At 50.0% G+C, this 14,576-nt stretch overlaps 1 protein-coding gene across 10 annotated transcripts in view; it reads right to left on the reverse strand.

The window, feature by feature from the left end:
* The window catches only part of EML1 (EMAP like 1), a 162,635-nt gene that overhangs the window by 42,175 nt on the left and 105,884 nt on the right, over positions 1-14,576 (reverse strand). For 6 of the 10 annotated variants that reach the window (XM_079129487.1, XM_079129479.1, XM_079129482.1 and 3 more), the window contains 2 exons: positions 12,305-12,437; positions 348-482 (listed from right to left, as the gene is read on the reverse strand). In XM_079129487.1, coding sequence (XP_078985613.1) covers positions 348-482; positions 12,305-12,437 — 268 coding nt within the window. The remainder of the gene's footprint in view (positions 1-347; positions 483-12,304; positions 12,438-14,576) is intronic. The other 4 variants (XM_079129481.1, XM_079129483.1, XM_079129480.1 and 1 more) reach the window with 1 other exon arrangement.

Below are 14,576 nucleotides of genomic sequence, written 5' to 3' on the forward strand. Positions count from 1 at the left end.
AAGGTAAGTCAGAAACCAGAAAGAAGAATGGCCCACGTTTGTGGTGTTAACTCAGTATTAAAAACAGTCTCTGACAAATTATAAAATTGCAACTTTTGTCCCATTCTGGATTAGAAAATACTGCCGACAAGCTTAAAACAGTCCATTATTTCAGCTTTAAGATGGGGCTCCATTCGGGAACGCAGGCCTGCCTGCTCAGAGGCCGTGCAAACGGCCAGACCCTTGCTGGCTGCGGGAGCGCCAGGGGTGCTACCTGAGCAAGGACCGAGGACCTTCGGGAGAGCTCCCGGCTGGTCTGGTCTGTCCCCGGGGCCTGGCCGTCAAAGGGTTCGTGGCAGGGACCTTACCTTTCGCTGTTCTTCTTGCCACTAGAGGAGCTGCTGGTGGAGCCGGTGCGGTTCCGACTGCCTTTGGAGTCCCCAGAGCTCTCCCTCCGGCCCCCAGGAGACACGCGCTCGGAGGAGCTGGTCCGCTTGATGCTGCTGAAGGGGGAAGCGGAGGACAATGACATCCTTCCTACTGCAACTTACATCACTGCTGCGTGTGAATATGCAGAGGCCACACGCTTCCAGGTGCACGGAGAGCGCCCCGCTGAAACCCTGCCTGCAGAGGTAGAGGGCTTTCCGAAGGGCACCCAGGCAACGTGAGTGCCTTTAACCGGGGCAGCCAGGGCCAAAGGACCTGCCACAAAGGTGGGGCTGGAGGGATGGCATCCAGCCCTGGGGTGCTTCCCTGAGCCTGGTGGTGCTCAGCAGGGGGTGATGATGCCCGCGGGGACCACATCTGCAGGCATTTCTGCTTGTCAGCCCCAGGGGAGTCACAACTGGAATCTGGTGGGTGGAGACCAGAGATGCTGCTAAACCACCTACAACTCCCAGGACGGCCCACAGCAGAGAACCATCCAGCCCCAAAGGCCAGCAGTGCTACGGGCCTACGGGTATACCTGGGACAAACAAACAGGACGCCACAGGTAATGACAGAAAATGCCTGGCCACATGCAGGATGCCACGGTTCAGAGCCACTGCCCATGTGAACATCACTTTCATCCCTTACAACCGGAGGACCACAGGGGATGGTGGCCTGGAAGGGAGGGCTGGAAGGACTTTCTGAAGACTGAAACTTCTAGGAAAGGTCAAATGAAGGACTTGAATGTGTTGTAATGACCCAGACAGAAGCACCTGCCTCTAGGGAAGGAAACCCTGTACCCAGGAAACCTGCAGGCAGGCAGCAGGGCTGGGGCACAGGGCAGACCGATCACTGCCCTCTTAGAACACGTAACAGACTGAGTGTTTGCGTCCTCAGAATCTCCTGCATTGGAACACTGACACCAGGGCTATAGCACTTGGATGTGGGGACTTTGGGAGACAATTAGGTCAAGGGTGGAGACCTCATGATTGTAGTTAGTGCCCCCATAAAAGGGACCACAGAGAGCTTTCTCACTCTTTCCACTGTGTAAGGACAGTGTGCAACACAGAAAAGACCCTCACCAGAACCTCCGCATGCTGGCACCTGCCCTGGGACTTCCAGTCTCCTGAACCATGACTGTTTACAACCCTCTGCTGTCTATAAGCCACTGGGTCTGTGGAACTCACCAAGAGCACGCAACTGCATTGAAGGTGTCCCTCGAGACTTTTCACCTTCAACGCAAGCCAGTCTCAAGATCTCACCTCACCTACTTTTGTCCACTTTGCAGAGCCTCATAAAGAAGCTCAGTAGAGATTTGTTACAGGAAAGGATGAAATAAAAGGAAGATGCATGCAAGTCTCTTATTATGACCCTGTCATGGAAAGAGACACAAGTTGCCTTGACGTCCCACCTGCTCTGCAGAAAGAAGGGGGAGGGCAGGTGGTGAAGAGGTGCCCACCTGCACACCTGGCTGGTCTGGGTCACATGGAGTGGAGGTGTGGGAGGTGCACACGGAGGCCTGCACTCATGAGACGGCTTGCGACAGGACAGCCCACCCCGGTGGCTACGGAAGGGGGCCACTGAGCCAACTGAGGCAGCAAGGAAGGACACAGGAGAGAGAGAAGGGCTCTCAGGGAACAGTGACGTTTAAGATGCGAGCTGAGAGCTGGCTCCGTGTCACAGGTGGCAGACGCCAGGAGCGAGCAGTGGGCAGAGAGCAGGAGGCACGCACCGCACAGAGAAGGGGCCCCACAGCAGGCCATCTCAGGAGCTGCGGGACACTCCACGGCGGGAGGACATGGAACCCAACCTCACGTGCAGGAGCCGCAGGACCCCTCTGAGCTGGTGCCGGTGATGCCACCCTGGGGTCAAGTCGCTTGGGCTCCTGCTGGGCCCCCGTGACTCCTGCCTCCCTGCTAGCACCTCTTTCCCTCCTCCGCCTGCTCCTCTGGCCCAGCCTTCAGTCCCTTCTTCTGTGTGGCTTCCAAACGTCCAGTTAACTACGTCCCCGTGTGTTTTTAAAAACTACCTGGGTGGTGGCTTTTGAAAACTCGCCTCACTCTCTGAGTGAGCAAACACAAATAAAATGGCTATTATTGTGATTCGTTTTCCCCATTACAGGAGAAATTTTATGACTTAAAAAAATTTTACTGGCACATTCTAATCATGCAAGATAGTGGGACATCTCATTTCGTATACGTACACTACATAACAGAGCAATATCATTCGGCCAATTCTCATGATCATTTATTTTAATATTTGGTTTACACAGGCTTTTGGTAACAAAGGGAACTTTTGATCTACAGTGCCGGAAACTTACAACGGGAATCTGCACAGGGCATGTCTTAAGGTCAAAGGGTGAATTTTTAGAATGCTTGATTTGGGAGCAAAGAAATGACGGATTTTAGGACAGCACTCTCGCTCTGCAGCGTGGGATCGCAGTCTAAAATGTACCTCTGTGCCTAGAGCTTGAGACCCTCCAGTGACGGAAGCCAGAGCTTCCCTGCCAGGCACCTGGTCCAGGCTCCGAGGCTCTCCACGGACCGGCTGCGGGCCCCCGGAGATTCTGCAGCAGCAGATCACAGCCACAGTGTCACCTCTATGGTGTCCTTTTGGGAGTTCACGGCAAGTTCATGGCAATTTAAAGAATTATATAAAAACACCCTTACCGAGCTGCAAACCTATGACTACTCGTCAATTAGAGTAAACACTGGCCAATTTCCTAATGATCACCACTCACTCTGTTGCCTGCGACACAGGATGTTAGTGGTGGGAACGGCCGTGGCTGAAATAGTTAAAAAGTAGTAACACTGCACTTGATAGAGATTATTTCATCTGAACCTCACGTGTCCTCCGCAAAAAACAAAACAAAACAAAAAAACTCCTCCCTTCTGCCCAGGAGGAGACACATCCAGGGATTCAGGGACACGGAGCAAACTGAGATGAGCGAGAGGCCGGGCGACTCTCCTGGGTGCTCTCCTGCGAGTGCTTAGATAGGACCATCACGTGCCAGTCACCAAGCTAAGGGACACCAGCGGGAGGACTGTTGGGCCCCTGTGTGTCCCATGCAGATCAGTGATCAGTGTTGAGATCAGGCAGAGCTGTGCCGCAGGTGAGCCTGTCCAAAACCTCTAAGCCACCGAGTTGAAAGGGAGGTGACAGGACAGAAGGGCCGCTGAAGTTGAGCTCCCCTCTCCTTGGTGTCCATCTGTCCGGTCGCCTGCGCTGAGAAGACCTGCAGACCTGCTCTATCTACGTACCGAGCACGGAAACAAACAGAGCCACGGCAGCACAAAAGGGAATGCGTGGCGAGGACGCGATAGCACCCCTGCCCGCGGGCTGCACCTGCAAAACGGGGCGCGGCCCATCACGGCCCGTCCAGGTGCCCGTCACTCCCACGTTCACATCACAAGTTAGACTTACAGCAATGACTTATCATTGTCCTGTGCTTAAGAGAAAAATGAGATTTCCTTGTGAGAGCCAAGAGCTCTTAATTAAACAGGATACTGGAACTCAAGGAAGGACAGAAGACAAAAGCTCGAAGACGAGGCTTTGCCGTGAGGAGAGAGCAACCCTGTGCCTCTCCACAGGACGGCTCCTTCAGTCACACAGTGAGCATCCAGGAAGTACGTGCCCTCTGGACAGCGACGAATATAATGCTCTTTATTTTGGAAGCGGTGGGGCGCTGGCTCGCGGGAGACCGCGCAGCTGCGCTGTGCATTCCTCAGTGCTTCTGCGGTGTATAAACGCATGAATGTCACCCCTCCTCCTTTCCTTCAGTTCAGTACCCCACGCCCAACCCCCAAGCCTCCTGGGTTGTGAAAAGAGAATGGCTCTTCAATTTCGTGACATCTGCATTCAGGAATCCTTGCCCATTTACATTTTGGACGGGATGACTTTCTGCAGGGGAGACTGGTGACCAGGAAAGGTGACAATCTCCGTATGGTCAGATAATGACCCTGAAAACCAGAAGGTATGATTCTGTCTTTCATCAGGTGATTTGGAGTCCAGAGATGGTTTTCCAAAATTCTGCAGAGATCCCAAACTTTAGCAATCAGAGCAGAGATGGGGCAGGGAGTGCTCACGCATGACCAGAGATTGTTACGATGATTTTGTTTGTCATGTCAGTGGGGGTGACTAGTGCCAGATCAAACTGTTATCCTCTCAGTAAACACTTACCAGGCACCACCCAGCAACTGGGTGCTGGGGAGAGCACTACAGGCTCCACAGGTACCCAGGGTCCACCTGGCTCTTGTCCACAAATGAAGTACCCAAATCTTCTTTTGTGGTACCAAGGATTGAGCCCAGGGCCCCTTAACCACTGCACCACATCCCCAGTTCTTTTTACCTTTTATTTTGAGACAGGGTCTCATTACGTGGCTTAGGGCCTCACTAAGTTGCTGAGACTGGCTTTGAACTCGGGATCCTCCTGCCTCAGCCTCCCAAGCCCCTGGGATTATAGGCATGCGCCACTGCAATTGGCAAAATAGCCGGTTCTGATGAACTGAGATAATACATTTCAATAAGGAAGTAAAGAAATGCTCTTATCTATCACTGTCTAAAAACATATCATTCTGGCAAAACATCATTCTGGAAGGCTGGTGGTCTTTGAGAGTCTTTGAGATTTTTACTGATAAAGATTCAAACCACAGCTTCTAGTTAACACCTACGTTTCAATGCATCTGAATGACAAATAAACATTATAAATAATTTTTTAAAAACTCAAATAAGGGCTGAGCTCGTGGCTCAGCAGTAGAGTGCTTGCCTAGCATGCATGAGGCCCTGAGTTCAATCCCTAGCACCTCCATCGATCAGCTGATTAGCCGATAAAACACTAAACCGGGTAAAGCCAGATCTTGTTTTTCTATTCTTCAAATCATGTATGCACCTGGCACTGGCTTCAGCCCTGCTGCAAACTCTGCACTTCTAACAAAGGACACTCTTTCCAGATGCTGGCATCTGGAAGCAATGGCTATTGTACCACTGGCCTCACGCTGGGCACACAGCACTTCTAAAATAAGGCTTTCTGCTCCAGATTTGTTCTTTTGGTCTCTCTCCTAGCTCTGCTCTGCTTCTGCATTAAGAGAACGAGGGGCGTCTCTTCCTGGTCCAGGGGAAATGGCACCCCAGGTCAGCCCAGCATTCTGCACAGCAAGGTATGCACTACTGTGTCTTCCCTGGGCTTCCCGCCCCTTTTCCTTGGACTACCGAAAACAGGCTTTCCCAAGCATTCTATATCAAGACTCCAATCCCAATCGAGGTCTTAATTGGCAGCACAAAGCACCCCTGCTGGGCACTGGACTGCTTCCAAGGAGGATTTTGTTCTTAGGCACTAGGCTGAAAACCCCAGAGAAAAGGAAACAGACATACCCTTGCACACCGCAGATGCCCCAGCCCGGTTCACAGCCGATTATGGAGAGATGCCCTGGAGACTGTAAGCTCGTTTGAAGTGACTCGGCAGCTGCTCCAATCCTGATATTGGGAATGCCCTGCGCACTTCTTGTGCTGTTGGAATTTCTCTCCTAAGGAGAGATCTATGGGAAGGTCACCAGGAAAGCCAAGACCTGCTGCTCCTCCCGTTTCCAGCTTCCAGTGGATGGGGACTCTCACCCAGGAAGGCCACAGAATCCAGGAGTCACTCAGTCTGCACGTGGAATCCAGAGGCTGGATGCTCAGTCTAGAAAACCATAGGTTTCCAGTTGGTGGCTTTATGCTGACCACAGCTTAGCAGATGGACTGGACGCATTCTTTTGTAAATGAAAATGAAAAGTCTAGGGAGGCCTTCAGATGTTTCTGGAAAGAGGGTAACTGTTCAGGCGCTAACACACACACATATGACGCCTACAAGTTGTCATGTCTCCTCTTTCCTTCCTCCTGAAACATGCTGAGAGCATCTCCGCCCAAGAGCCCTTCTCTACATGCCTGGAATTCTGGTGGGGACTGGGGACTGCTGGTGGCACAGGCCTGTCCCTCTAGCTGGAGTCGGCCCTGGAGCCCTTACTAAGGGACTTGCAGCCAGCCAGCGATCTCTGCCCAGGCACCCTCACTGCTGCCCACACTCCTGCTCCTGACAGCTCACACACGAGGCATAAAGGGGATGCCTTCTGAACTCTGGCCACACCACGCATGTTTCCCGAGGAGAAGCCAGGGTTGACCTGGAGCTCTTTGCAGGAAGCAGCCTAGCACGGTACAAGGGGCAGGGGTTCTTGGGATAGAGACCAGGCAGCCAGGTGGGGCCTGTGTTCCCACCTCTAGTCATGAGACCCCTGGACAACTTCACTTTCCAGAGCCTTGGTTTTCTCAGTGGCAAAACAGTAATGATGTCTACCTTGCCGGGATGTCTGCAGCCTCAGGGACACGGCACTAAATAGCTGGCCCACGGCTTCTGTTACCATCACAAGTGGCTCCTGCTATCATCAATGATTTAAAGAGGGGTGCTGTGCCTGCCCACCAATGCCTCCCCGTTGCTTCCACATCCCGTGGGCAAGTGTCAATTAGAACCCACTCACTCCTGTGCTAACTTCAGGAATCTCCTGCCCAGCCTCTTCCTTTCCTGAATAAATGTTTCAAATAATCAGAACCCCAAAATACAATCTTCCAGGAATTCTAACAATCATGTCACCTGATCCTAGGAAGGCTGTGAGAAATCTTACAGACATCAGCATGACTGCCCATTCAAGCCACTCTGCAGCAAACGTGAAGACTCACAGAATCAGAGAGAAGAATGCTCACCACGAGCTCCAGGAGGGACCAGAGGGGCTGAAGGCTGAGAATGATGTCACAGGGCGATCATTACCACTACTGGTTTTCTCTGAAAAAATAATTTACATTCCAAATATATGAAGATATGAATGAATCACAAAATTCTTTTCTTCAAAAATAAGGGGGAAGAATCTCACTTCTTCATTAACCATTTGCTACTACAAAACGTCAGTCTTGAAACTAAGCACTTGTCCTTAAACGACCACTGGGCAAAGAACTCACCAGGATGTTTAGGAAATACCTGGAGACAACCGGGAACGAGCTGGACTAGCAGCCCTCCCAGGACAAAGGGACTGCCGCCCCAGGGGGAAGTGGCGATGCCAACAGGACACACAGAGACCCCAAACCCGCCAGCCAGCGTCGCCCCTCGGGGAACCGGAAAGCGAGGAGGAATGAGGCCGCAAGCCGGCAGGAGGAGGGAGCTGGCGACAATCGGAGCCAGGCAGGTGAGACGCAGAGAGCAGGGAAGACAAAGTGAGCCTCCAGATTTTGTTTTTGTATGTGACCAACACCACCAAAAAGCCCTCAGGTGGACTAAAAAAGAAAAAGATTTAAATAATTAAAATTAGAAGTAAAGGAGTAGACGTGGCAATCAATGTCAGAAATAAAAAGAATTAAGAGATCACTGTGAATAATTATATACCAAAAAATTGGATGACTAGAGGAAATGGATGAATTCCTAGAAGCGTAAAACCTAACAAGACTGAATCAAAAGACACTGAAAATATGAATGGACCTGTATGTAATCAGTGAGGAGAATGAAGCAGTAATCAAAAGTCTCCACCAATGAAAAGCCCACAGAACTAGATGGCTTCACTACAGAATCTACCAGTTACAGAAAAATTAATACCAATCCTCCCTGAACTCTTCTGAAGAACCGAAGGAGAAATTGTCCCAGATTCATCCTGAGACCAGCCTTACTCTGATACCAAAACCAAAGACTTGACAAGAAAACTAAAGACTAACACCCCTTGATGACGAAGATGGATGAAAGATTCCTCAACAAAACACCAGCAAACCAACAGTACATTAGAGGACTGCCCAACACTACCAACTCGGATCTGTGTCTGCAATGCAAGGATGGCTCAACGTGTGAAAATAGTGGGTGAATACGCCACAATAATAGAACAAAAGACAAAAGCTGTATGATCATCTTGATTGCTGCAGAAGAAGCAGCTGACAAATTTAATATCCTGTCATGATAAAAACTCTCAACAAACTAGAAATAGGAGCAAAGTACTTCAATGTAACAAATGCCATGCATAAGAAGTCTAGCCGGGTGTGGTGACACATGTCGGTAATCTCAGAGGCCTGGGAGGCTGAGGCAGGGGGATTGATCATGAGTTCAAAGTCAGCCTCAGCCTCAGTGAGGCCCTAAGCAACTAAGTGAGATCCTGTCTCAAAATAAAAGGGTCTGGGGATGTGGCTCAGTGGTTAAGTGCCCCTGGTCCAATCCCCAGTACCAAAAAAAAAAAAAAAAAAAAAAAAAAAGTCTATAGCTAATAACACTCAGTAGTGAAAGACAGAAAGCTTTTCCTCTAAGATTAGGAAGAAGGCAAGAATGCTCACTCTTACCACTATTTTCAACATAGCACTAGAATCAGACAAGAAATAAAAGGCAGACAAACTGGAAAGGAAAACTGCTCACAGATGACAAGTTCTTACACATAGACATCCCTGAAGATTCCACAAAAAACTACCAAAACAAATAAATGATTTCAGCACATCATGGCATACAAAACTGACACACAACATCAGGTAGTTTCTATATGATAATAATGCTCAACCTAAAAAGTACATTAAGGAAACAATCCAATGTACCTCAGCATCAAAAAGATAAACTACTCAGACGTAAACTTGCGCTCAGAGGTAGAATGTACACTGAAAACTCAAGACTCTTTAAAAGACATAAACAAATGGGAAGACATCCCATGATCATGGATGGGAAGACTTAATATGGTTAAAATGTCCATACTCACTAATCCAATCTACAGATTCAGCGCAACCCCTATGAAAGTATCAGTGGCATTTGTCGCACAGATAGAAAAACTACCCTCCTAACATTTGTAAGAAATCTCAAGAGAGTCCAAATAACCAAAACAATCTTGAAAAAAAAAATAATAAAGTTGGAGGGCTTACATTTCCTGATTTTAAAACATACTAAAAAGCAATGGTAATCAAGCAATAAAGTACTGGCAATAAAGACAGCTATACAGACCAATGGCACAGAATAGAGAACCCGGAAAGAACCCTCCACCCATGGCCGAGTGATTTTTGACGAGGATGTCAAGGCTGCATCGTGTGGGAAGAGGCATGTCTCCAACAGATGGGCTGGGAGGACTGCAGACACAGTCCTGACTGACACCCAAATGAAAACTCACTCACATGGATCACAGACCTAGACGTGACACCGAGGCCAGTAAGCTTCCTGTTGTGAAGCATCATCCACACACAGGGGAGAGGGTACAGGTCACTGGATTGCTGATGATTTCTTGGATATGACACCAAAAGTACAGACAAGAGAGGAAAGAAACAATTGGCAGGCTATTATACGCATGTTCCTAAAAGCTTCTGCACGTCAAAGGAAACAATCAACAGAACGAAGAAATCATTCAGGGAATGAGAAAAAACCCTGGAAGTCATGTGTCCATAAGTGGCTAATAACAAAATAAGGAATGTCTACAACTCAATGTTAACAGCAGCAGAATGGCCCGACTAAAATGTGGCCAGGCTCTTGGACAGATGGTCCTCCAAAGAGGCTCGCATGGCTACGAGAAGGTGCTTTGCCTTTCCAACCACAGGACGCAGATCCAAATCACCATGAGCTACTGCCACATCCATTCAGATGGCACAATCAAAACAGAAATAAAAAGTGCTGGTGAGGCTCAGGAACCTGGAGTCCTCGTGGGAACATAGAATGCTGCTGTGATTATGGAAGACCATGCGGAGGTCACCAGGAGACTCAAAACAGACTGACTGTGACCCCGCCATCCACCACAGGGCGCACTCCAAAGGGGACAGAAAGCAGGGTCTCAAAGGCACACTCGCACACCCACGTTCACAGAACATTCTAGCCAAAGTGTGGGAGCAACCCAGCAGCCACCAACGGCTGGAGGGACAGAAAAGGGCAGGACACATATCCAGTGGAATATTACCCATCCGAGAAACAAAATAAGTCAGACACTACAATGGGGATGAATCTTGAGGACATTATGCCACCCAAAATAAATAAGCCAGTCACAAAAGGACCAACGACTACACGCATATGGAGTGTCCAACCACAGGGACAAAGCAGGGGGTGGCCGACATGGCTGTGGGGAGGGGAGAGGGGACAGCTGTTAACGAGCACAGAGTTTCAGGTCTACACTGCGGAAATGCTCGAGACATCTTGCACAACAGCAGTCACACGCTCGACGCAGTTGAATACACTCTGAAGTGGAGGCAGGAAATTCAATGCCATGTGCTTCTCATAACAGTGAAAAACTTGCAGAGGGAAACCTGCATCTTGAAGAAAATCGTCGATCTTGTTAATCTTACATCCAGATGAGGAGGTCCCACCTATGCTGCCAGTTAGAAACCAGGTCATTTTGCGTTGATTACAAATACAAGTTATTCAGACAAGCATTAAATAGGTGTAAAATGAGGCCAACAAGAGATTTAAACTAAATGCAAGAAGCTCTGTTTTGAAACAAGGGGAACCTGCAGGGCAAAGGACAGTCCTTACTATAAACTGTCTTCCGAGGGGCCAGAGGCGTGGCTAACGTGGCTGCTGGCTCAGCACCCATTCTGAGGCTTGACATGATTTATTCAGAACCCAGCTGTACCTCGTCCCCTTCGGCCTGGTAAAACACTCTCTCCTTGTGGGTGATGTGATCCACTCACTCTTCATCTCACCCACCCAAAACCCAACACAGTCCATACTAGAACCTGCAAGCCGGTCTCCACAGGGCACAGATTCTTAAAGCACCACCACACCCCTGGAAAGCCTGGGGACGTTCGTGGTCCTTCTGCAGGCGTGGCCCACACCTGGCTGAGCACTGGTGTCACCCAGGATGCCCTCTTCTCTCAGGGCCTGGGAGTAATAGAGTGCTCTGGAGCATCTGCGAGTCGCCTGCTGTGTCCCACCCAGCCAACAACACGATCCTGACTTCTTCCCAGGCAGGGCTCTCCTGAGAGCTTCTATCTTGGTCAGTATAAACTGGACATGGGTCAGACGAGAGCCACAAAGGCATTTTCCAGTGCAGATGAGTTTCCTGTGAGAAGGGCACAGGTGGAAGCAGGCCTCAGGCTTCTGACAAGATAAAGAAGTCTCCCGTGAAAGGTGCACTTCAAATATTCACGGCCAAACCCCAGGGCCGGGACCGGAGAGCATCGAGACACACCGAGGGAAGGGAAAGGCGAAGGGCTAGACTAGCATCCCGAGTCAGGCGTGCAGGCATCAAGGGTAGCAGTGGCCCCCTGGGTCACAGGCCCCTGGGCACACTGCAGGGCGAGTAGGTGCACTGCGCCCCCAGTGCTGAGCCAGCCGTGGGTGTGCCAAGGGACTCACCAGGACCTAGAGCTGCACAGGAATCTCTTCGAGGCTTTTCATGACGTATAAGCACCAAGCACTCGATTCCCCGCAGCCTGGGCATTTAGACAGGCTCTAAAGATCTAAAGATCGCACATTTTAATATGATGATTACGAAGTAACCAGAAGGTTAGGAGAACCTGCAATCTGTCTGACGGATGACACCAGCGTCTAGAACTCCACTGTCGGTACAAGTCAACAGTGGAGCCTACCCAAACGTGACAGACGGGAACCTGGAAGTTGCTATGGCAATCTGAATACTGCTGTGTTCCCAGAACGGACTTGGAAACAACACAGTCACTTTTACCTACATCGTAGTCCCATTTGATTTTATAAAGAGAATCTAACTAAAAATACAAAACAGCACACTGTGGTTTTCGCCAATGATTTCACAGTATGTCTAAAACAAGAACATTCATACAGCTTGCAAATGGCCACACACCAATGGCTGGACTTCAAGTTTTAACCCCATGAAAAACTGTGGAATGTCACCTAAAATGGTCACATCCCTTCAAAATCTAAGAAGGGACCGCCTTAGAATTTGGCTAAGGCACTGGGTTGGCTTACCTTTTGGTTGCTGGCACAGGGGTTTCCTTCCTGGCCCCGGAGGGGGAAGGTAGGGAGCCGCTAGGTTTCTTTGGTAACACGGTGCCATTGTTGACGGTGGTTCTTAAAGGCAGGGTCTGTACCAGGGGTCTTGCTGTAAGACAAGCGGAAGAGGAATCAGAGTTTTCCCCCTTGCAAGTGACACTTTACAGACCTTAAGCTCATACAGAAAGGAAGAGGATGCCAATCTTTCAAATCCGTGCAGAGCTGGGTGCAGTGGTGCATGCATGTGATCCCAGGGACTGGGAGGTTCAGGCCGGAGGATCGAAAGTTCCAGGCCAGCCTGGACAACGCAGGGAGATCCTTCCCTAAAATAAAAAGTGAAGAGGGCTGGGGAGGTGGCTCAGTGGTACTATACTGAGTTTGATCCCCAGTCCTGGAAAACCAAAACTGAGTGGCAGAGCTGATGCAGGGATGCAGGTGAGCCCTTCACCACCTGGTGCTTCTCACCCTGGACGCCAGCTCACACCCTGTGCAGAAACGAGCTTGGTGAAAAGCACGAGACTGTAACAGCTCCAGACGCAAGCATCCTAGGGTCCGGGAACGAGATTTTAGATACAAAGCCCAAAGCACGATTCGTGAAAGAAAGAAAGAACATGAGCAGCATGAACCACATTAAAATTCTCTTGAATTTATGAAAGACAGTTAAGAGGACGGAAATACAAGTCATTGGGAGAAAATATTTGTAAAGTACATATCTGATAAAGGACTTGTATAAAGAACATAAAAAGAACGCTCAAGATTCAACAGCAAGAAAATAAACAGCCCAATGTAAAAAATGGGCAAAAGATCTGAAAAGATGCCTCACCAAAGAAGATGTACAGATGGCAAATAAGCATATGAAAAGATGCTCCGCGTTCCTTGTCATCAGGGAAATGCAAATTAAAACAGTCATGAGATACCTCTATACACCTATTAGAATGGCTGAATCCAAAACGCAGACCAAGTACCCAGTGCTGGCCAGGAAGCCGAGCCGCAGGAACCTCCTTCCTCGCGGGAGGGAATGCGATCGACAGCCACTCCGGGAGACAGTTTGGCAGTTTTTATAAAGCTAAATATAGGCTTACCATGTGATGCGGAGATGGTGCTGACACTAGGTGTTTACTCGATTGATCAGAGAACTTATGTCTACGCAGACCTGTGTGTAAATATTTACAGCAATCTAATTCATGACTGTCATAAACTGGAAGCAATCAATATGCCCTTCGACAGGTAAATGGAGAAACAAACTGCTCTCGTCATGTGGTGATGTGATTTGGGATTAGGAAGGGACAAACCGATGCACCAACTGCATGGCTGAGTGACGCCACACCCTGCAGTCATGGGCCGTGTGCTATGAGGTTCCGTTCTCGTGACACTAGAAGGATGGAGTTGAGTTGGGGCTGCGCTGCCCGAGGCAGGGCGTGGGGTGGAGCAGGTGCAGCAGACTCGCCAGGGCGGCAGGCCGTTCTGTGATGCTGTGCTGGTGGACAGGCACACCATGCCTCGTCAAAACCCAGAGACCCACCAAGAGAGGATCTGATACACACGAGTGAAGGCCAGCGTGGAGGCGGAGGAGCCTGTGATGGGTGCAGGCTGTGAGAAAGAACTGACCTGCACTAGGGCTTGTGTTGTGTGGCACTACTAGGGTTGGAGCCGCTGGCCTTCGGGACGCTACGCCAGTGCTCCACTACTGGGCCGCACCCCCAGCATCACCGAACAGTGGGAGGGGAGGTGCCCACCTAGAAACCTTGCAGAGATGGACGAGAGGAACCGCACACAGCATGGCACAGCCATGATAGCAGGAGCTGGGTCTCTCACTGGTGCAGAGGGAGCAAGGGGGAGGCGAGAAAGTAGAGAAAGGCTCAACGGCAGAGAACCCTCAAACCCGGGACCGAGGAGCAGGCTGAAGGGACACCAGAGCCAATGCAAAGTTCCCAAGGCCAAGGCTAGAACAGCACTGGACTGTAACCAGAAGGACAGTGTGAATGTTCATAAGCTCAGACTGATAGAAATAAATGATTGCATGAGTAAATAAGTGAGGAGAATACACACCCCCGGGCAGAATGACAACGTCCGCGCTCTAGACTTGTGCAGGTGCTTGCCCTCCCCAGGCGCGGCTCATCTCCCACCCCTTCAGTGTGCGAGGCCCGATGAATTCCCTCCAAACAGGACATAAGGTGGGCCGGGGGAAGCCTGACCCTTCACCAGGTGATCCCGGTCACTGGGGGCAGAGGTGAGTCATTCCAGGTCC

The sequence above is a fragment of the Sciurus vulgaris genome, assembly GCF_902686455.1.
Source record: "Sciurus vulgaris genome assembly, chromosome: 2".
Classification (NCBI taxonomy): Eukaryota; Metazoa; Chordata; class Mammalia; order Rodentia; family Sciuridae; genus Sciurus; species Sciurus vulgaris.